The 20,412-nt window shown below is 51.6% G+C and overlaps 2 protein-coding genes and 1 non-coding gene across 3 annotated transcripts; 1 reads left to right on the top strand and 2 right to left on the bottom strand.

Moving 5' to 3' along the window:
- The first annotated feature begins 6,622 nt into the window (after nucleotides 1–6,622).
- On the top strand, nucleotides 6,623–9,764 carry NOXO1 (NADPH oxidase organizer 1). The gene is made up of 7 exons (XM_033074335.1): nucleotides 6,623–6,697; nucleotides 6,812–6,875; nucleotides 7,091–7,271; nucleotides 7,498–7,679; nucleotides 7,874–7,987; nucleotides 8,293–8,410; nucleotides 9,209–9,764. The coding sequence occupies exons 1-7, from the start codon at nucleotides 6,623–6,625 to the stop codon at nucleotides 9,762–9,764; spliced, it is 1,290 nt and encodes a 429-aa protein (XP_032930226.1).
- Nucleotides 9,765–11,229: 1,465 nt separating this feature from the next.
- TBL3 (transducin beta like 3) lies at nucleotides 11,230–19,701 on the bottom strand. The gene is made up of 22 exons (XM_033074135.1): nucleotides 19,621–19,701; nucleotides 19,431–19,482; nucleotides 19,252–19,347; nucleotides 18,973–19,020; nucleotides 18,096–18,237; nucleotides 17,921–18,005; nucleotides 17,437–17,604; nucleotides 16,963–17,038; nucleotides 16,726–16,822; nucleotides 16,161–16,357; nucleotides 15,727–15,868; nucleotides 15,503–15,561; nucleotides 14,804–14,907; nucleotides 14,295–14,445; nucleotides 13,955–14,185; nucleotides 13,746–13,816; nucleotides 13,243–13,399; nucleotides 12,847–12,905; nucleotides 12,507–12,610; nucleotides 12,333–12,404; nucleotides 11,909–12,067; nucleotides 11,230–11,445 (listed from the first exon to the last, which is right to left on the bottom strand). Exons 1-22 carry the CDS (start codon nucleotides 19,677–19,679, stop codon nucleotides 11,333–11,335), a joined length of 2,442 nt encoding a protein of 813 aa, XP_032930026.1. The 5' UTR covers nucleotides 19,680–19,701; the 3' UTR covers nucleotides 11,230–11,332.
- A 535-nt stretch (nucleotides 19,702–20,236) lies between these two features.
- LOC117004121 lies at nucleotides 20,237–20,361 on the bottom strand. The gene has a single exon (XR_004419589.1). It is a non-coding gene; the product is annotated as a small nucleolar RNA ACA64 (small nucleolar RNA).
- Between the last annotated feature and the right edge of the window lie 51 nt (nucleotides 20,362–20,412).

The following is a 20,412-nucleotide window of genomic DNA, read 5'->3' as shown; positions in this document are numbered from 1 at the left end:
AACACAGCAGGAAGCTGTCTTGTATTTGCATGTAAGAATGTGAGTCTAACCTAAAATCTGACCAGCGATGAGCCAGCACCAGGAATTAGTCATAGGCTTGTTTGAGAAATTGCAGCCAACTAGGAAATAGCAGCAACAAAATGAAAACATTTATTTCTAGGTAAGTGAATCATATTGATCTCTCTGCTTGTGTCAAAGAACTTTATCACCTGTAAAATTTCCCAAAATATGAATTTATCCTCCAGATATCAGGAAGGAGCCTTCAGCCCCCCTGCCAGGGAATGGGTGAGATGTTGATCTCGGTTCAGATCCATCCAGAACTGCTGAAATGTGTTCAGAACAGTCTGAAGTGTAAGACTGAGCACAAGGCACTGCCTCTCACAAATCTGGGCATCTACACCAGGCACTGAGTTTGTTCTTTTTAATTTGGGGCAATTTTCATGTGTGGATCCTCTTGCTGATTAAAATGAGAATCCATGAGTAATGGTGATGGCAGGGGCAGGGAGAAAACCAAATTATTTCTGCAGGTTGGTTCCTTGTGTTGTGCTCCAATCCATCTCCTCCTTCCAGACCCACTCGAGCCTCTCTGCAATCAGCTCATCCATTCTGAGGACAAACACAAAAAAATTTTGTGCTCTTGAAAAATGAAGCACAAAGTCTTCAGTGAGCAGCTCCTGTTCCTCTTGGCTTTGCAAAAGGAGAGTGGCCCCTGCTTTGGGGTGATTCCTTTTTTCCAGAAGGGGGTCAAAGGAATTCCACAGGAAGTCTCCTTCAGTGGAAGAGGTTTTCCTCAGGTAACAGTTGCTATGTTTGGACTCGTTAAGAATTAAACATGCATGAAAGAAAATTCCTTCCACATTGCTCTTCTCCCACCAGGCTTTTGAGTGAAGACTGGATCTGGTTTTCCCTGGTTTCTGAAGGGGATGAGGAACACGAATTGCTGTCTGTGCTCTGAAATATGAGTGAACTTTTACCCAGAGCTCCTGGTGCTGATGGAATCCCCAGGAGAGATAGGGCTTTGCATACTCTGCTCCTCGATGGCCTTGGGGAATGAGGAAAGGGAAAGAGTGGGATGAGCAGCTCTGACTAATCCAGAAGGAACACAACGATCTTGTCTCTGATCAATTTACTATATTTAGCTTGATGTAAGAACAGATTTTCCCCAAGTGAAAACAATATTTCTCCGCGTTCTCTGTGCTTGCTGTTGGCTGTACTGGTGTTCCTGGGATTTTCCCTGCTGCATTTAGGAATGTGTAGGGCAGGTTGTGCACTGCAGAGCCTCAAACCCCCTTGGAAACTCCACCCTGCTTCTGTTGTCCCTTCACAGAAGGTCCCAGCACGTCCACACAGCGCTGGCCCCGTGCCATGCACTCATCAAACACCGCTTTTCCCCAGAAAAGAATTCAGGGAACCTCCTCTCCCTGAAGCAGCTTAAGTTACACTCTCACCCTTTCTGGAAGATTCCCTCTTGAATCACACTTTTGTCCTTTTCATGACCTTAACAAAACATGTCACTTCTATAAAATAACTGTGAAATCATTGCAACAAGTGCTTGGTAAACAGGAGCCCAAACCCTGACACAGGCAGAGCTCTGCCTGGGCTGGGCAGGGCCATCCCAAGGGCTCTGCCAAGAAAATGATGCCTCAGGAATGAGCTTTGAGGGGGATTGATGTGGTGCTGTGATTCTGGATCCTGAAATAAAGCTGCCTGTGAGGAGTGAGTGACCCCCTGCCCTGAAGAGGGATGTGCACCTTGGGAAGCTCTGGGATGGGAGTGGGAAAGGGCTGAGCTGCTGCCTGGCCTCAAAGGGTTGCTAGGTTGGGTCTGCCACAGAGAAATGCTTTAGTGCCTGCAGCAGCTGCTGAAATTAGGGTGAAATTAAATACTTTCTTCTGGATTAGTTACTGCAAAACCTCTGATCCTGGGCTGTGTGAAAGTTCAACTGCTTCCTTTGTTTGTGAGGTGAAGGAGACTTTTGTCAACTCCAGTGTCTGGGTTTTCATTATTCTTTTTAAATAAAGGTCTGTTTCTCTATTTATTAAAAGTCTAAAACCTCTTTGTACTTTTAAAATCGGCTTTTAGCATCTGGGCTTTTCATTAAAGGTGCTGATAGTTGGTGTGTCATCGCAGGTGACCTTCAAGAGCAGCAAAGGGCAGGTTTTGATCCTGAAGGTGAGCGAGGGAAAGATGAAGCTTTTCCACCAGCTTTGTTCTTGGCTGTGCCCACAGCTCCTTTCTGTATCTGTTCCTCGCAGCTGCAGTGTCCTCAGGGTGGCCTGAGGACTTTTCCTGTGCTGGCCACAGAAGGAGAAATCCCTGGTGCAGAGTCCCACATTTGGGACCGTGAGGGGCACAGGTCACCCACCAGCCCAGACACAACCTCTGTGTGTGGGAAGATGTTACAATACATCTGCTCCTCTCCAAGCGTTTGGGACAAGGCTGTTTCTTGCTGTTCCTGGAAATGGCTCAGGAAGAGCTGGAGAGCCTCTGGCTGCCCCCGAGCATCTGTGCACTCACATTCTGCTGAAAACTCCTACCCACACTGAAATGAAAAGAAAAGCAGAGCATCAGTGTTGATTTACCATGGAAAAGAGGCTGATCTTGGAATGGAAATACTCAGAGGGACAGCCCTGGTGATTGGGGGACCTTCCTGCAGCCTCTCTGGTGTCTTCCCAGCCGTGGGCAGTCCGGGGCAGGCAGCCTGCTGTGACTCCCTGTGACAATGCCCAGTCACCTGCTGTGACACAAACATCCCCAGAGCAGCTGTTCATGGCTGCACTGATGCTCCTTGAGTAGCAAGGTGGGGTGCAGGAGGCTCTCTTGGAGCAGACTGCAAAATGATGGGAGCCATTAAGAAAAATCCCGTGTTTCCTGCATCTGGGCAAAGCTGGGAAATGCACTCCTACGTATTTCTGCTAATTCATGATCTCTTTGGTACCTTGTAAAACAATGAAAGGAAAATTAACTGCTGTCCTCAGAGCTGTGTAAATAAATATCAGTGAAGAAGCACCCAGCAATTCTTGCTGAGTGTCACTTTTTCTGGGCAGACCCCTCCTCCCCTGCCATCAATTATTACCCATGAGGAGGCGCTGATTTATGGCAGGATGACACAGAAGTTGTAGAGGACAAAAAGCAAACTTGATAATGCCAGAAAAACAATGTTTGTCTTGTTTTTTACAAGCAGAGAAGTGGACTGATGGCCTCGGTGGGGGTGAGCCATCCTTCCTGGCAGGAATGGCCCTGCATGGCTGGGAGCTGTGGGGAGCTCTGAGGAGCTCTGTGCCCATCCAGGGCCATCGTGGGCGCTGTCACTGCAGCCGTGACGTGGCTCCTGAGCTCATCCTGGAGCAGAGAGTTTCATGATATCACACTTGACACCTCCAGGGAATCGATACTGCTGTGGCAGCTGCAGAGCTGGAACTGAGCACTGCAGGTGACATCAGAGGTGCTGGTGACTCGGGAGGGGTGCCAGGCTTTCCCCTCCCTCCCTGCACCTCAGTTCTGTGGCACAGTGACCCTCACTTCCACAAAACGCTTTCTCAATAATCAATTACTGAGTTTGGAGCAGTTTTGCTCATATTTAGTTTTAAATAACACTGCTAATCACCAGCAAACTCCCATCACTCCAATCTTTTCCAGCTCTCCTCACTGCATGCCTGGTCCTTCTGCCTTGTAAACAAACCCCTGTGTAGCTTCACCTTCCTGTTGTAACATTCCATCAGATGTTTTCCACACCCCCTTTTCTGCCTGAATTCCCTGAGAATGGTGAAACCCAGCTAAGCTTTGACCAAGGCTGTTTCCTACTCCTCTGGTTTTTATGAGCTTCCCCATCTCCTCATCCTGCAGCTCCTCCAAGACTTTCCTTGTCTTTGCTTTTTCCCAGTCAGGATAAACATGTTTGAACCTTTACATTCTTAGAAATATGTTGTGGTTTGTGTTTGAGACAGGAAACTGAGCCAAGGTGCTTCACTGGGAGTCTTGGTCACAAAAATTTCCAAGAGCCACTCAACAAAGCCACGTGAAGGTGAGCTTGGCCCTGGCTTGGCTGCCAAGGAGAAACCCAGGAGTGCAGGTTTGAGGGCATGGAGTCAGCAAAGAGTTTTGGCACCTCAGAGACTGGGGCTTTCTAAATAAATCTGCTGGATGATTTCCTCTCACTCCATAAAATGCTCACTCTTTGATCTGGGGAGATTTACCAACTGGAACCTTTGTACCCGAGGAATGGAGGCTCTGATTGCAGGGCTGTGGAGGGCAGGGAGCTGCTCCACATCCCTTTTCCACAGGGCAGCTCCTGTGTGGCTCCCTGAGCCAGGAAATGCCTTGGATGTGCTGTAGGAGAGATTTTCTCTCCAAAATCCACACCGACCCAAAGTGCTCTTTGGATAACTTCCCCTTTTTAGTGCAGGACAAATATCCAACAGCAATAAATCCAAAGCTGCTTTCCTTGTCCCCAGAAACTGCCACCCTGCTGTGTGGGAGCACCTCCTGTGCTCATGGAACACAAACCAAGACCCTCCTGACTGTATTTTCCAGAAGGAATCTGGTTTGGCTCCCTGTTCCAGTTCTGGGTTGTTTTTTTTAATTTGTTTGGTGTTTTTTTTTTTTTTTTTTGTAGGTGAAAAATCACCTGCAGCCGTTGCTGATGGTTTGAGATGCCAAGTGTGGCTGGGAAATGAAAGGGAGGCACGGCTGAGCCTCTCAGTTTGAGTTCCAATAATGATAAGGATAAAGATAATTATAGTGATAATGGTTCCATTGAAGCTTTATCAAAGAAGAGGCGGTTTGATCACATCACCCTGAGGTTCAGGGAGAGGACAGGCTGTCCAAGGCTGGAATTATCCCTCCTGCTGTGCCTCTGGCCAGGGGAGCTGCTCCTTGGGAAGAGCTGGCTGCATGCAGGGCAGAGCACTCAGGGCTGAATTTCCATCACACCTGAGGAGCTCTCAATCTTTGTTACATCCTAGGGATGTGTCTGTTGATAATATCGGCATCTCCATGGAGATACTGATAAAACTCTCAGAAGTCTATTTAAAGTAACTCAGCACGTGGGACAAAACAGGAAAAACATATATATATTTGCGACAAATATTACTCATATTAAATGGTACCTGATGCGTGTTTTACAACCCACGTTCTAAATCCGTTTTTGTGACTGCAGTGAGCTCAGTCCGGGCAATACAGCCATAAAAACCTCTCAGGTGTCCCGGAAATGTCTCGGGGCAGGTGCTGATGCCCCTGTGACCTCCTTCCACCCAGCCCTGGCAAACAGCCCCGGCTCCCTTCCCGGCACTGCTTCGTAAGGATGTCATAAAAAAATGTGTTTCTCTTCCCCGGCAGCCTGAACTATGTCCCGCCTGCGCCTGGCAGCATTTGCATGTTAAAAGCGAGGGGAAAGGTAAAAGGCACGCGGTAGTTTGCCAAATCAAGGAATTTCTGCGCGGTGAATGGGTGGAGGAGGAAACTCGGCTACACCTCTGCCCTGCCTCCTGCTCCAGGGTATTTAACCTCGGCACTCAGGGCTGGAGCTGCATCTCTGCTCCCTGCAGCTCTCAGCTCTCCAATTCCATCCCTGCAGCTCTCATCTCTCGAATTCCATCCCTGCAGCTCTCATTCCTCTAATTCCATCCCTCCAGTTCTCATCCCTCCAGTTCCATCTCTCCAGTTTTCATCTCTCCAATTCCATCCCTCCAGCTCTCATTCCTCCAGCTCTCATCCCTCTAATTCCATCCATCCAGCTCTCATCCCTCCAGCTCCCATCCTTCCAGTTCCATCCCACCAATTCCATCTCTCCAGTTCTCATCTCTCCAATTCCATCCCTCCAGCTCTCATCTAATTCCATCCCTCCAGCTCTCATCCCTCTAATTCCATCCCTCCAGCTCTCATCCCTCCAGCTCCCATCCTTCCAGTTCCATCCCACCAATTCCATCTCTCCAGTTCTCATCTCTCCAATTCCATCTCTCCAGTTCTCATCTCTCCAATTCCATCCCTCCAGCTCTCATCTAATTCCATCCCTTCAGCTCTCATTCCTCCAGCTCTCATCCCTGTAATTCCATCCTTCCAGCTCCCATCCCTCCAATTCCATCCCTCATCCCTCATCCCTCATCCCTCTGGCTCCCTGAGGAGGAGCAGCAGCCGTGGGGAGGATGAGCTGCCACAGGTACCCTGTGAGTGTGAAGGCTGTTGGCTTCATGCAGTGCAGAAAGCAGAAGGTACTTTAATTTTTATTCTTTTTTTTTCCTCCTTAAATTTATTTTGTGAACTGGGAGACTAAAGGATTTTGAGTTACTTTTCCAGGGATGTGTTTGTTTATTCCCCACAGTGTTGGGATTGGAGCCCAGGGGTCTGGGACAAGGGGACTTGTTTTTTAATGGCCTTGATATCTTGGGGTTTGATCTCTTTTTGACACAGCACCATGAAATTCTCCTGATTTCAGCAATGATTACCCATTTGGGACTGTGAAGTTAAGGAAATATTTTTGTTAGTTTAATATTTCATTTAATTTTTTAATGTGACATTAAAAGCTTCAACTGAAGCACAGCAAATGCTGATTGCCTGGAAGCATCCAAAATTGAACACTGTGATTAAACTGCTTTTCTTTTCCCTTTCATTTTCCCAGAACTACATGATGTTTGTGTCCTGGTCAGATCAGAACAACATTCTCATCTACAGGACGTTTGAAGACTTTAAGAAATTCCATGTAAGCGAATTTTCAATTCCTCAAATTTCAAGATTCCTGTCCTGGGGAGGGGAAGGAGCCTGGCTGTGCGTGAGCTGTGAGGAATCACCTTTCTCTCCTTCTCCTTGCTTTTAGAAAACACTGAAGAAAAAATTCCCCACTGAGAATGGGTCACTGAGGAGTTTACCCAGGTTTAAAGGTAAGGACAGATCTCTGATGGACCAACAAACACAAGAGTCATCAGGGACACTCATAACTCACAGCAGAGACAAACCTCTTGAAACTTTACATGTGAAAAAAAGAAAAATTTTAGATGTTAAAAAATCCTGTCAGGGAGGCAGGGACTTTGTACAGTGTTCAGAGAAAAGATGCTGCTCCCTGTCCTATCCCAACTGTGCCCTTGGTGTTTTGAAGGTATAGCTATGCAGCAGAGGAAGGCTGGGAAGCTGAACAGGTGCCTGGAGATCATGAAACTGCTGGAAAAGTATTCCCAGGAGCTGCTGAAAATGGATGTGAAAATCTCCCAGGGGGAAGAGGTCAATCAGTTCTTCAGGGCACAGACTCAAGACCTCGATCCCTCCTTCCCTGAAAACAGGTATGAAATAAGAGTTGTATTTTTTTGGTTGTGAAACAGAAGTGTTATGGGATATGGATAGAAGGGAAACACAATTTACACTCCAGGCCAGTTCAGCTGGGTACTTCAATCCACATTAATTTTGTTTCTGCTGCCTGAAGCTCTTCTCAGCTTACTGCAGAAATGATTCTACCAAAATCAGCACCAAACTCAACCTTTCACACAAGTTTTTGACTTTGCTTTTCAGTGTTGTGATCATGCCATCAGTTTTCAGAAGGGAGAAGAGCCCCCAGCCCCTCTCCATCACCCTCCCTCAGGCGTCACAGAGCTACCGCTGCATCGAGGCCTTCAAAACCAAGGACACCAAGAACAAACCCTTCACAGTGGCTCAGAAGGAGATTGTGGAAGTGCTGATCAAGGACATGACTGGTGGGTTTGACAGGATTCAGTGTCAGGGGTGGGTGGACAGATGGATTCATAGCTGGGTAGTGTCAGGGTTTGCACTTGTGTGCTTCCCTGGGGACAGTGAATGTCCCTCCTGTCTCTTGTGTCCCCTACCCAGGGATTATTGTCATGTCTTGACTTGCAGGCTGTTAAAATCGGGGTATTTTTCCTCTCTGTAGGCTGGTGGCTGGTGGAAAATGCAGACAAGCAGATAGCCTGGTTCCCAGCCTCGTACCTGGAAGAGCTGGATGCCTGTGAGGACATCCAGCCTGCCCTCAGCTCAGACGAGGAGGGTGAGTCTGTTCCTCCTTCCAAACAAACCCCACCACTCTATCCACTGCCTGCAGCCCCTGCCTGCACCTCTGCCTCCTCTGCTGGGTTCTGCCATCACCTGTGGGTCTGGAATCGTGGAGTGCTTTGGGTTGGAAGGGTCTTTATATCCTTTTTTAAAAAAAACTTCTTCTTTATATCCAACTTAAATGGATCAGACTGGGGCCCCTGAGCAAACCAGTCACTCTCAGGGACCCAGAGCTGGTCTCTGACAGGGATCAGAGTTTTTTCTCCACCAGGCAAACCCAAGCTGTCCCTCTCTCTGCAGGCAGCCTGTACTTTGTGGTGCAGCCCTACGAGGCTCAGAAGGCAGACGAGCTCTCGCTGCACCAGGGCGTGGTGGTGGAGGTGCTCAGGAGATCCCACCACGGCTGGTGGCTGATCAGGTGAGGAGGATTTCCCAAAATCTTGCTCCTGAGGGGGCTGCTGGCTGTTCCTGCCCGTGTGGGATGTCTGTCCTTGCCTGGGGATGCTTTCCCTGTCCTCACACCCCTGCTGCCCCAAGCCCCCTTGCCCTTGACCCCTGGTAGATTTGAGAGGATTCAGCATGATGGGTGGGATGGATTCAGAGCTGGGCAAATGTTGAGGTGCTGGAAGGGTTTTCTCAGTGTTCTTCCTGTGAAAAATACGTTTTGTTGTTTTGGTTAGATTTAAAGGGTTTAATAAAAAGATAATAGGAGATACACATAAAGCAAAAGGTTAAAATGGTTGGGTGCTTGCAAGCTGCTAAGCTTTAAATGCTTCTTTAAATACATTTCACAATACTTGTATATTTATAGTTTTTTATGCATAGTTTAATTAGTTTAATTTTTTTTTGAGAACTGTTTAGTATGATTATTTGTTGGAATTGCTTTTTAAGAGTGTGTGTGTTTTTTTGGCTTGTGGTTTTAATTTTTTTTAAATTGTTTTTTAATTTGGGTGGTGGTTTTGGCCTTTTGCAGCCGATGAGTGTTGATAATTGTTGTGTTAGCTGTAGGGTTTGTATTACATGTTTATGGGCTGTTATTTTAACTAGGAAGGTAGTTTAAGCATACTATTTTAAAAAAATGTATGTTTAAGTTGGGTATTAGTAGAAGAAAAACTTATATTCATACAAAAAAGTTTCCTTACACAGCATTTATTCTAATAGTTGTGGAAAACCAAGGGTATGTCCCACACTGACACCACTGCCATCCTGCCCTCAGGTACAATGGCTGCACTGGCTACCTGCCCTCGCTGTGCCTCAGGCCCTACCTGAACCCTCACCACCACCTCCAGAGCATCCTGAGCTGCGGCCTCAACACATCCACCCCGAACCTCAGCTCGCCATGGCCGCGGGCCCAGCCCGTGCCCCAGCCCAGCCCTGAGGGCCCCAGCAGCTCTCAGAGGAGCAGATCCTGCCCTCTGCCCAGGGCCAGCTCCAGCCCACAGCTGGATTTGGGTTCGGATTTGGACAGCTCTTCCCTGAGCTCGGCGAGCGATGGCAAAGCCGAGCTGGAGCAGGCCCGGAGCTCGCCCGGCGCGGCCTTGTCCGGCTGCAAATCCCCACAGCTCAGGGACAGCAGCGACTCTGGCTGCCTGGAGTCCTCCACAGCTGAGCTCAGCTCGTCCCTGGCTGAGCCCGAGGTGGCCACAGGTGTCCCCAAGGTGCCAGCCCGGCCCTCGACCCAGGAGATCCTGCAGCGCTGCAGCACCGTCACCAAGCGCGCCCTGCAGCCATCGGCCCCGCGGCCCGGCCTGCCCGGCCCCAGCAGGGGTTAGTGTCCCCAGGGAGGGGACACACACCCCAGTGTGCCCAGGGAGGGGACACACACCCCAGTGTGCCTGAGGAGGGGACACACACGGACACAGCCCTGACATCCCGCTCGCTGGAGTCCCCTGGGAGCCGTGGGCAGCACCGGAGAGTCAGGGTTTGGGATTGTCCCTTCCCCAGGGACACAAACACATCCACAGCTCCCTGAGCAGTGCCAGGGTTTGGGATTGTCCCTTCCTGAGGGACACAAACAGCTCCCTGAGCAGTGCCAGAGTTTGGGACTGTCCCTCCCTGAGCAGTGCCAGGGTTTGGGATTGTCCCTTCCCCAGGGACACAAACACATCCACAGCTCCCTGAGCAGTGCCAGGGTTTGGGATTGTCCCTTCCTGAGCAGTGCCAGGGTTTGGGATTGTCCCTCCCTGAGCAGTGCCAGGGTTTGGGATTGTCCCTTCCCCAAGGACACAAACACATCCACAGTTCCCTGCTGCAGTTTCCACAGGGAGCTCCTGGGTGAGAACTGAGCGGGGTCACTCGAGGATGCAGAGCTGGAGGTGACTGGGAAGGAGCTCAGCTGTGCCCCTGCCCTGCAGTGCAGGAGTTTCACTGCCCTGGCTGGGTTATTCCCCTCACCAGGATGAGCCTGGAGGACAAAGGAGTGGCACCAGAGTGCCTCAGTGACCCCTGGCACCCTGAGCTGCTTACAGGACTGGGGAGGGATGGGATGATGTCCCTGTGTGATGCCCATATTCAACCTCCTGTTTTATAGATATTTTAATCTCTTTTTTTACTTTTGGTGTTGGTTTGGGGGTGGTTTTTTATAGGTTAGTGGAGAGGCTGTGAAATAAAGAAGAGGCTGGATCTGCTGATATCTGAGAATAAAAAACCTCATCCCTGTTCCCTCCAGCCATGTCTGTGCAGGCACAGGAACACATCCAGGGGAACCACAGCTTGTGGCCCAACTGGGGATGGGAACAGGGAACTTTCCTTTTCTAGGGGACTGGAACAATTCTAATCCTAAACTCTTTTGCTAGAAATTAGTTAGAAAAGGAGTTATAGGGAAATTAAGACTTTTCTCTATGCTGATGGCTTTAATTATACTTATTCTCCCAGGTATCTGGAACTTGTGAGATGTTTGTATTGTTTGAATTTTATACATTTGTGACTATGGAATAAAATACATATAAATATCTCAGAATCCTGCTTGTGTTTCATGCTTTTGAAATTTGCTATTTGGGGAATTTTAATTGTGCTTCTCTCCCTCCCAGGTGCTAAATCTGGGGTGGGCACAGGTGAGACCCCTGCTTTGGTCCTTGAATCCTTTAAATCCCAACTGCTTGTTGGGATTCTGCCTTTGTATCCCAAACAATCTGCTGTTTGTGAGTCTGAAAATTCAGGTGTGAAAAGACAAACCCCAGCTTGGCCAAAGAAATGATCTTTTCCTTTCATTCATCCCTGAGAGAATGGATGCTGGACTTGGTTTAGAAATTAAAACATTTATTATAAAATACAGGAACTAAAAATCCAGCTGCCATGCTGGTGGGCTTTTTGGAGAGAGGGAATTTGATGGAAGGGGGGGTCACAGAGTCCCCTGGTCCTGCTGGGCCACATCTGCCAGCCTCATGTTCTGCCACATGAACTCGATGAAGGTGGAAGCCTGGAGCAGGCGGCTCAGCCTCTGGAAGTGACGCTCTGCAAGGAGGGAAGGGCTCAGAGAAACAGGGCAGGGCAGGGGAGGCAGCAGAACCCAGCCTCACACTGTGCAGCCAGGCTGGGAGGGCTGGGAATGCCCAGCCTGGAGAAGGGAACGCTCCAGGGAGACTTGCAGGGATTAAAGGGGCTCCAGGAGAGGACAAGGGATGGAGGGACAGGACACAGGGAATGGGTGCCACTGCCAGAGGGCAGGGCTGGATGGGATATTGGGAAGGAATTGCTCCCTGGGAGGGTGGGCACAGATTCCCAGAGCAGCTGTGGCTGCCCTTGGATCCCTGGAATGCCCAAGGCCAGGCTGGACAGGGCTTGGAGCACCCTGGGATGGTGGAAGTGTCCCTACCATGGCAGGTGTGGATTTACTAACACATCCCTTCCATCCCAAACCACTCCAGGATCCCTGATCCAGCACCTGCAGCCCACCCCTGTCCCCAGAGTGCCTCACCTGTGTAGGGCAGCAGGGACTCCACAGCAGATTTAATTCCTGAGAACTGCAGGAGGCTGTCGGGTGCCTCGTGCTTCAGCAGCGTCTCCAGCACGGCCTGGGCCTCGTGGCAGTTTCGGGAGTTGGTGTTCCAGGTCACCAGGAAGCCCAGCACAGCCTCTGTGGGGGAAAGGAGCCTGGCCAGGCTGGCACAGAGCAGAGCCCACGCTGCAAAACATCCCTGGGGTCTCACGGAGCTGCAGCTCCACCACAGAGACCAAGGCTCCCCAGCCACCCCTGAAGTGTCCAAGCTCTGCTGGAGGGTGTCCCTGCCCTTGTCCCACACCACCTCCCAACCCAAACCATTCCAGGATTGCAGGATTCTAATTTCAGGTGGCAGAAGAAGCCTCTGCCCCTCTTCCAGCACTTCTCTCCTGCCACAAACCTTTCTGGTCCTTGCGGAGCCGAACGATGTTCTCCTCCAGCTGCCTCCTCCCCTCAGGCTCCTTCAGGATGGCTGCAGAGAGAAATCAGAGCAGGGTGAGGTCACTCAGGGAAAACTGAGGCTAACAGGAAAGGAGAGAGGGCAGGAAATGTTCAGAGCAGGCTCTGGACTCACCCTTGACCACTGTCAGCACCGTGTGCGGCCGGTCCAGGGAGATGGCCAGGCCCAGAGCTTTGAGGTACCTCTTCTCATGGAGCAGGTTTGAAAGCTCTTGCTCTCTGAAAAACAAATTGGGCTAAGAGTGACACCAATCTTTGTGTGGTGGGAAAAGCCAAAATCACACAAAAAGCAGCAGATTTGGCAATAACAGTTAAGAAGTTTGTGGTGCTCGTTAATAAATGCCTGAATTCCCTCAGTCCAATATTGGGATCACGTGGAGATGATGGAGGTGTGGACAGTTCCACTGCAAAGTTTGCCTTTCACAGCTCTTTATTTCATAAATAAAAATACTCACTTCATAATCTGCTCCTCCTGTTTAGCCTGTGCTTCTTTCTCCTCAATTTCAGTCACGTCCTATTTAAAAAAAACAACAGGATAAAACTTTATCAAATCCCCTTTAACACAGAAGGGTTTTCATTTAGCCATCAAGTGATGTGGAGACCAATTTCTGCAGCAAAATCTCTAATTTGAATGTTAAATCCAGCAATTTCCAGCTTCCCTCCAAAGTGCTGGGGCTCATCTGCTGCTCTGGGGATGGCCAAAAAAAAAACCCCAAAGCCCAAGAGCAGCCTTGCTGACCTAATTGCAAAGTGCAGCCAAGGAGAACACACGAAAAACAAGGCACTGAGCCCCTGAGCTCTCCAATTACCCCAATTATTGCCCCAGGGAGGGAGCAACCCCGCTGCTGTACCTGCCACAGGGTGATGCAGGAGTCACTGGAGGCTGTCACCACCATGTCATCCTTCTTGTTGGAGTGAAGGCCCCAGATTTTATCTTCATGGCCATCCAATGTCTTCACACACTCGTTTGTTTTAATTGTCCAGAGTTTCAAGAGACCATCAGATCCACTTTGGGAAGAGAAGCACAACAGAGGGAATCACTGGACAGATCCATTCTTGCTCTGCTCCAGAGTATCAGATGAACTTGTCCCATCCCAGTTCCTTCCAAACAGGAGCAGAATTAGCCAAAATGTGGAGGGCAAGATGCACCCTCAGCTTTGTCTGCTAAGCCAGCAATGGCACAGCAGCCACATGGAATCCATGAACAAGAGGAAGATTAAATCAACAGAAAGCCTGGTCTAACCATGGCATCTTGCTATAAATCTTCCCAAAGATCCTCTGGACATAAGAGTGCTCCTGAGCTGGAATATTCCCTCAGTTCTGGAATCTCCCAGATCCCTGGGCAGGCACAAACCTGCTGAGCAGCTGAGCCCCCCGGCTCACAAAGATGATTTTCAGCACCGAGGCATCGTGGCCTTCAAAGGTCTGCAAAACAAAAAGGAAGCTCAGCAGTGCCAGGGAGACCCAAAAGGATCCAATTTCCTCACAAAGCCCAAAGAAAGAAGCTGCAGGTTTTGGAAGGATCCTTAACAAACCCAGGGCAAGAGGCAAAGCTCTCATCACCTTCAGGCAGCTGAAATCACGAAGTCCCCAAAGCTTCAGGGTGCCATCAGCTGAGGAGGTGGCCAGGACCTGATCCACAGGGGAGAACTGCACACACCAGATGCCACGTTTGTGGCCAGAGAAAACCCCCAGCAGGGAGCAGTCAGAGCAGGACCAGAGCTTGGCCAGCCGGTCCTGCGAGCCCGTGGCCAGCAGTTTGTCATTGGGGGACACTGCCACGCTGTTGATGTCCTGGGGAAGCCACAAGAGGAGGAGAAAGAGGGTCAGGCCTCAGCTCAGAACAAACAGAGGCTGCAGCACAGCAGGGAGAGTGAAGCACTGGAAGATCAGGGGGCTGTACCTTGTTGTGGCCCCTCTCAGTCACCCTGGCATGGAGGGGCTCTGGACTGGAGATCAAGGCTGCTTTTGCTTTGGAAGTGAGAGATTCTGGAATGTTCCAGATCTTGATGGTGCAGTCCTGGCTGCTGGTCACTACAAAGCTTTCCTTCAGCCTGAAAGGAAAGGAAGCATTGAGTGCAGGGAAACGATTCCGTGGTTTCTCCTCCCTGACTGGGATCTCCACACTCAGCCACTGCTGGGGTGTGGAAAAGTGGTTCCATGGCTTTCCAAGCTTTCACTTCAGAGCCCTCCCATGCCTGGGAGCACCCAAGGCCAGGCTGGGCCGTGGGAGCTGTGGGGATGAGATTTGAGACCCTTTCCAACCCCCTTCCAACCCAAACCATTCCATGATCCCTTCCCACTGGGGCACCACGAGAAGCTGGAGCAGGGATGAGAAGCAGCACAGCTGGGAAGGGGACAGCAGCCAGCAGGACATTCCCCTCCCTCCCTCCCTGCCCCTGTGTGTGTTACCTGGAGCAGCTGACAGCTCCCACGCCGTGGGCATGGCCCAGGCCCAGCCCCACACAGCTCACCCTGCCAGCCCTGCCCATGCGCCACAGCCGGACGCTCCTGTCCTGGGGGGACAAAACACAAATGCCTCAGTTTGCTGGGAAATCATCATCTCCCCTGGGGGGACAAAACACAAATGTCTCAGTTTGCTGGGAAATCATCAGCTCCCTGGGGGGACAAAACACAAATGCCTCAGTTTGCTGGGAAATCATCAGCTCCCTGTGCCTCACCACAGCCCTGAGCCCAGCTGGTCTCTGATGTTCCAGCTTGAGCCCTCATCTTTGTCACAGCAGGTGACAACATCAGCCCCTGCTCTGGGGTTCCAGCATGGAGGTTTATTTCTGGTTGTAGCAGAGTTTTATTTTTGGGTCTATCAGGGCTTTTGATGCCCTTTCCCCCATCATTCTCACACTAACATCTCCTTCAGGCCAATAAAATACAACCAATTTTCCCAGGGACAATGTTAAAAAGGGATAGTGGGAGAACCTTGTATTTGAGACAGGGATTGTATGAAACAAAAGCCCTTTCTGGAGCTCCAAAACCAATCTAATTTTGCCCACAAGGACCACTGGGAATTCTAGAGTTCCAAAACCAATCTAATTTTGCCCACAAGGATCACTGGGAATGAAGAGTGTCATTAAATAGAGAACAGTGACACACCTTGGCACAGGTGACAAACATCAGGCCTTTCCTGAAGACATCCAAAGCCAGGATTGTTTCTAAACAGAAGAAATAAAAGCTGGTGGGTGCAGAGCAATGCTGAGATGGGATAACAGAAAGGAGTGAGTTAATGAACCCAGTGCTTAATGAGCCCAGTTAATGGGACAGGGGACAGGTCTGGGACACAACACCCCTGGTCCCTGTGGACTGAGCCTGTCACTCACCTGTGTGGCCGTACAGGATCTGGCAGTGGGATGTTGCCAGCTCAAACACTTTCAGCTGGGGGCTGTTGGTGGCCACAACAATGTGAGAGTCACCAGGGCCCAGGAACTTCACGTCCAGAACCTCCTCGTTGTATCCTGCGAGCTGCAGTGGGAACAGCCCAAGGGGGAGAAGGCAGCTGGAGGAGAGGGTGGCAGTGACTGGCTCTCATTTCTCACTGGCTGTCATTCCTACACACAGCAGCCACTTCTGGCTAAGTCTGTTCTGCCTCCTCATTCCTGTGTTGCTCTCTGGGCAACATTCCCCCAAACCATGGAATTCTCTGGAACAATTCCAGACCAGGCTGGAGCCCAGGACACCCCTGGGCAAAGCTCTACCAGCAGCAGAGCTGATCCTGGAGCAGGGAAAAAGGGACAAGGAGGCTGAGGGCTGTCACCTGCTTCCTGAGCTGCAGGGTTTGAGCATCATAGAAGATGATGTTGTGCTCCATGGACACGGTGAGGAGCTCGTTCCTGGCAGGGACAAACCGGCACTGGGAGAGGCTGCGCTCGCTGGGCTCCTCCTGCAGCGCGAAGGGCACGGGCTGGGTGTGCACACAGGCAGCTGTGGCCACCTCCCACACCCTCAGGATGCCTGCAAAAACAGGAGGAGTCATGGCAGAGCCACTGCTTTACACAGTGCATGTCCCAGGAATATCATCCAAAGCACACTGGGAAAAGCCACACAGCTCCAGGGCAAGGCTGGGCAGGATCCACTTCAAAGTTTTGCTTCTTCACTGAGTTTGAGAACAGAGATAAATGTGTCTGAGTGTTAAATGGATCAGATTGTGCCTGTCCCATCCTGCTCCTGCCCAAGGAAGTCAGGAGCAGGCTCTGCTCCCCAGCCAAGGCTGCTGCCACACAGAGAACACACAGCCCAGCAAGAACAGCAAGTAACAGTTTGGCTTTCGTGTTTTCCAGATTCTGAAGTGCCACCCTTGAGGCTCCAAAAGTGACACTCACCTTTGCTGCCAGCTGTGACAAAGTGCAGCCCTTTTTTCTTCACACCCAGCTGAGAGAAATCTCCCTCTTCAGGCAACAACACAGCGGCTTCCACAGTCTGCAAGAGTCAGAGAGGCACAGAAACAGAGCTGAAAGCCCCTGGGAAGGGAGAGGAACCTGATTTCACAATGTACAGACCCTAAAGAGGGAGACCATGGCCTAGAGAACCTCAAAGGAAGAAACAAAAAGCAGTTTCACCTCGTAGACAGGGACAGTTCGTTTGCTCTGCCTGGTGTCCAGGTCCCAGACCATGCAGATCTTGTCACGGCCAGAGCTGCAAGTGAAAGGCTCAGTTTTAGTGCTAAATCACTTCAGCTTGGCTCTGGGTGTAAATTTGGCACTGTGGGAGTTCAGCACCTCTCTGGAAAGGCCATGGGAGAGAGAGCAGCAGAATTCCCTGTGCCAGCACAGGACACTCCCAGAAAACCCAGGCAGGTTGGATGGGGCTGGGAGCAGCCTGGGACACTGGAAGGTGTCCCTGCCCATGGCACTGGATGGGCTTTAAGGTCCTTTCCAACCCAAACCACTCCATGACTCCAATGTACAGGTGCTGACACCCCCTGAGCACTGGCACCACCCCTCCCCTCAGAGCAGAACCTGCCCAGACCCTGCAGGATCCCCCAGCCCTGCAGGAGGTGAGTGGATGGAGGTGAAAACCCTGCCAGGAGCTACCTCAGGAGGGTGTTGCCATCTGCAAAGGCCAGTGAGGTGACAGCACTGAAGTGCCCATCCAGCAGTGCCACACATTTGCTGGAGCTCAGGTCCCAGATGCGGATCTTGTAATCCATGGAGGAGGAGAAGAGCTGCAGGCGGGAGACGTCGGGGTGGAACTCCACCAGGCTGGGCAGGAGGAGAGGGACAGGACAGGAATAAACCACCCAACCCTGAAACAATGCACAGCCCACAGCAGGACAGCTTGGATGGGCTCAGAGCATCCTGGGCTGGTGCAAAGTGTCCCTGCCCAACAATTCTGTGATTCCATGAAAATTCTTGACCAAACTCTCTGGGCAGAATCAGCCTTAACCCAGCTCCCAAAAACCAGGAAGAGCCCAGAACCTGCTTGGAATGGACCTTCCTGTTCCATTGACTCAGGAATTCCACCTCAATCCCAATATCCCAGCACAGGCAGGCCCTGCCAAGCAGGACTGCTCCTTACTGAACCACTCCAGAGGATCCTTTCAGGTTGTGTGTGCAGTAGTGCTTGACCATATCCCAGATCTTAATGGTGCTGTCACAGCCACCTGGGGAGAGAAAGAGTAGGAAATCCAGATCCAAACTGGGGCTCTGAACCTCTCAGGAGCTTCTCCAGGAGCAGGGAATGCCAGAGGTACCTGTGGCCAGCAGGGTGGCCGTGGGGTCGAAGGCCATGGTGGCCACGGGCGCGGTGTGCACGGCTCGCCAGCTGCGCTCACACCGCGGCTCCCTCCAGTGCCAGCGGCGCAGCAGCAGCGCCCGGCTCCCTGTCACCAGCACCTGGGGACACAGGGACAGGGGGAGCTCCAGGAGCTGATGCCTTCAGTTTTGGCTTTTGTATTTTCCAGATTCTGCGCTGTGCTGGTGTGTAATTCTGAATTATAAAGTGTCAGCAAGTTCTCCTCGCAGTCGGTCACACAAAATCCATTTCCAGCCCCAGAAACAAGGACACTGCTGCAGCTCCAGCCCCAAAAGTGCAAACCCCAAAAGTGCAAACAGCAGGGAAATGAGGAGAGAATCTGGGAGGATGGAACTGCAGAATCTGGAGCTGGAATTGGACAATGAACCCCTATATGGAAATGGATCAAAACTTATAAAAGTGGGAAAACTTTTCCCATCATTCATCTTGGGTGTAACCTCAACCAAGCTCTTGTACTGCCCAAGGTGAATCCTTTTTAATAAATCCCTGCTTTATTCCTTCAGCTTCTGTTCCAGGTCAGCCTCTCACAGGTATCATAACCACGGACTCAGTGAGGGGGTTTGGGTTCTGTCAGCCCCACACAGCACAGGGAGCTGCTGCTGGAGCTCAGGCTCTGGGCAGCTCTGAGTCTGAGGGAAGGGGCTGAGAAGGCTCCAGGGGGATCTCAGAAGCACACAGGGCATGGAATAAAACCATGGAATATCCCCAATAAGGATAATTGAGTCCAAGCCCTGGGCCTGCACAGACACCCCAAAATTCCCCCCAATTCTGGCTCAGCCTGTCCCAGGCTGCTCACAGCCCCAGCACAAACCCACCTCGTCATCAGGGCTGAGCACAAATGCTGTGACATCCTCTTCCTCATCCTGGGAAAACAGAAGGGAAATCCCACAGTTAAAGCATCCCTGGAGAGATCTGAGAGCTCCTTTCTCCAGGCGGCTCTGCTGACACCGAGCACAACTCGGGGACCACCCAAAACCCGTGTTTGGGTCCGTTCCCACGCTCCCTGCACTCCTCACTCCCGGGAGCTTCACATCCTCAGTGAGAAACCCTCCGGGAGGCTCGAAAAACGCTCAGGAGAGGCCGAGCCCCGTCACCTGCTGGAGGCTGTGCAGGAGAGCTCCCGTTTCCACATCGATGACGTTGACTTTGCTCCCACAGGGGCAGAACATGAACTTCCCATCCTGGCTTATCTGGAGAAAAAAAGGATCGGGAACAGCAACGTTAGAGCCAGGAGGGGTGACATTCCCAAATGTCCCTCCAGAGCCGGGATTACCTGGATTCGCCCTCCTTTGTAGAACGGCTCGATCTTACGCGTCGCGGCGTAGCTGGAAGGGAAAAAGACGCGCGGAGAGGCCCCGTTAAAGCGGAGCGGCGGCGGCCCGGGGGCTCCGGTCGCACGGCCCGGCCCAGCCCAGCCCGTCCCGGCCCCTCGTAGCCCCAGCCCGGTCCCGCCGGTCCCTCACTTGCTCTTGAAGCGCACGGTGGTGGCGGCAGCGGTGGCGGCCGCGTCTGTGTCCGCCATGGCCACGGCCCACGTGCTTCCGGCGCCACTTCCGGGAAGTGCGGGATTACTTCCGGCCCCTCACGTGACGTCACGAGGGGCGCCAGCAGCGCCACGCGGGGCGCGGGCTCCGGAGCACGGGATAAAAATTCCCCGTTCGTCCGTGAAGGCGGCACAGGCCCGGTCCGGGGCAGCTCCTGCGCTGCATCTTCTCCGCGATCCCGAGTGCTCTCCAGCAAAACCGCCCCTCCCCGCCCCAAGGAAGTGACCTGCCGGCTCCCACCACAGCGCAAAGCAGGAATTTTGACAATTAGAAAGACGAGAGGCGCTTTATCTTTTAAGCATTTCATCTTTTATTGCACATCAAAATATAAAACGAGTCGCTTTCAGCTGTCACTCCCGTGTCGCGGTCCATCGCGGCATCCCCGTGCTCTTCACAGCTCCTCCGGGGAAGGAATGGCCACGGAAAAGTCAGCCCAGCCCATGGCGGGGCCGTGCAAGGAACGGCACCTGGAACAGAACAAACTTTTGAGAAATAGCCCCTAGAACCCCTCACTCCGGTACCCGCCGGGCACGGGGCTTATGGGAACATGGGTTTCATTGCCCACAGACAGCCGTGGGCAATAAGCTTAATGTTCCCGATGCTATGGGCGCCGTTATCTCACCCGGGGCCACAGCAGACCCCGAGTGATTTTCAGACCGCGCCGGGCGCTACCTCGGCCCCCCGGAGCGCCTTCCCGGGACGCTCCCTGCA

Source organism: Catharus ustulatus, chromosome 16, assembly GCF_009819885.2.
Source record: "Catharus ustulatus isolate bCatUst1 chromosome 16, bCatUst1.pri.v2, whole genome shotgun sequence".
NCBI lineage: Eukaryota > Metazoa > Chordata > Aves > Passeriformes > Turdidae > Catharus > Catharus ustulatus.
This window is presented reverse-complemented; position numbering and strand designations above follow the sequence as displayed.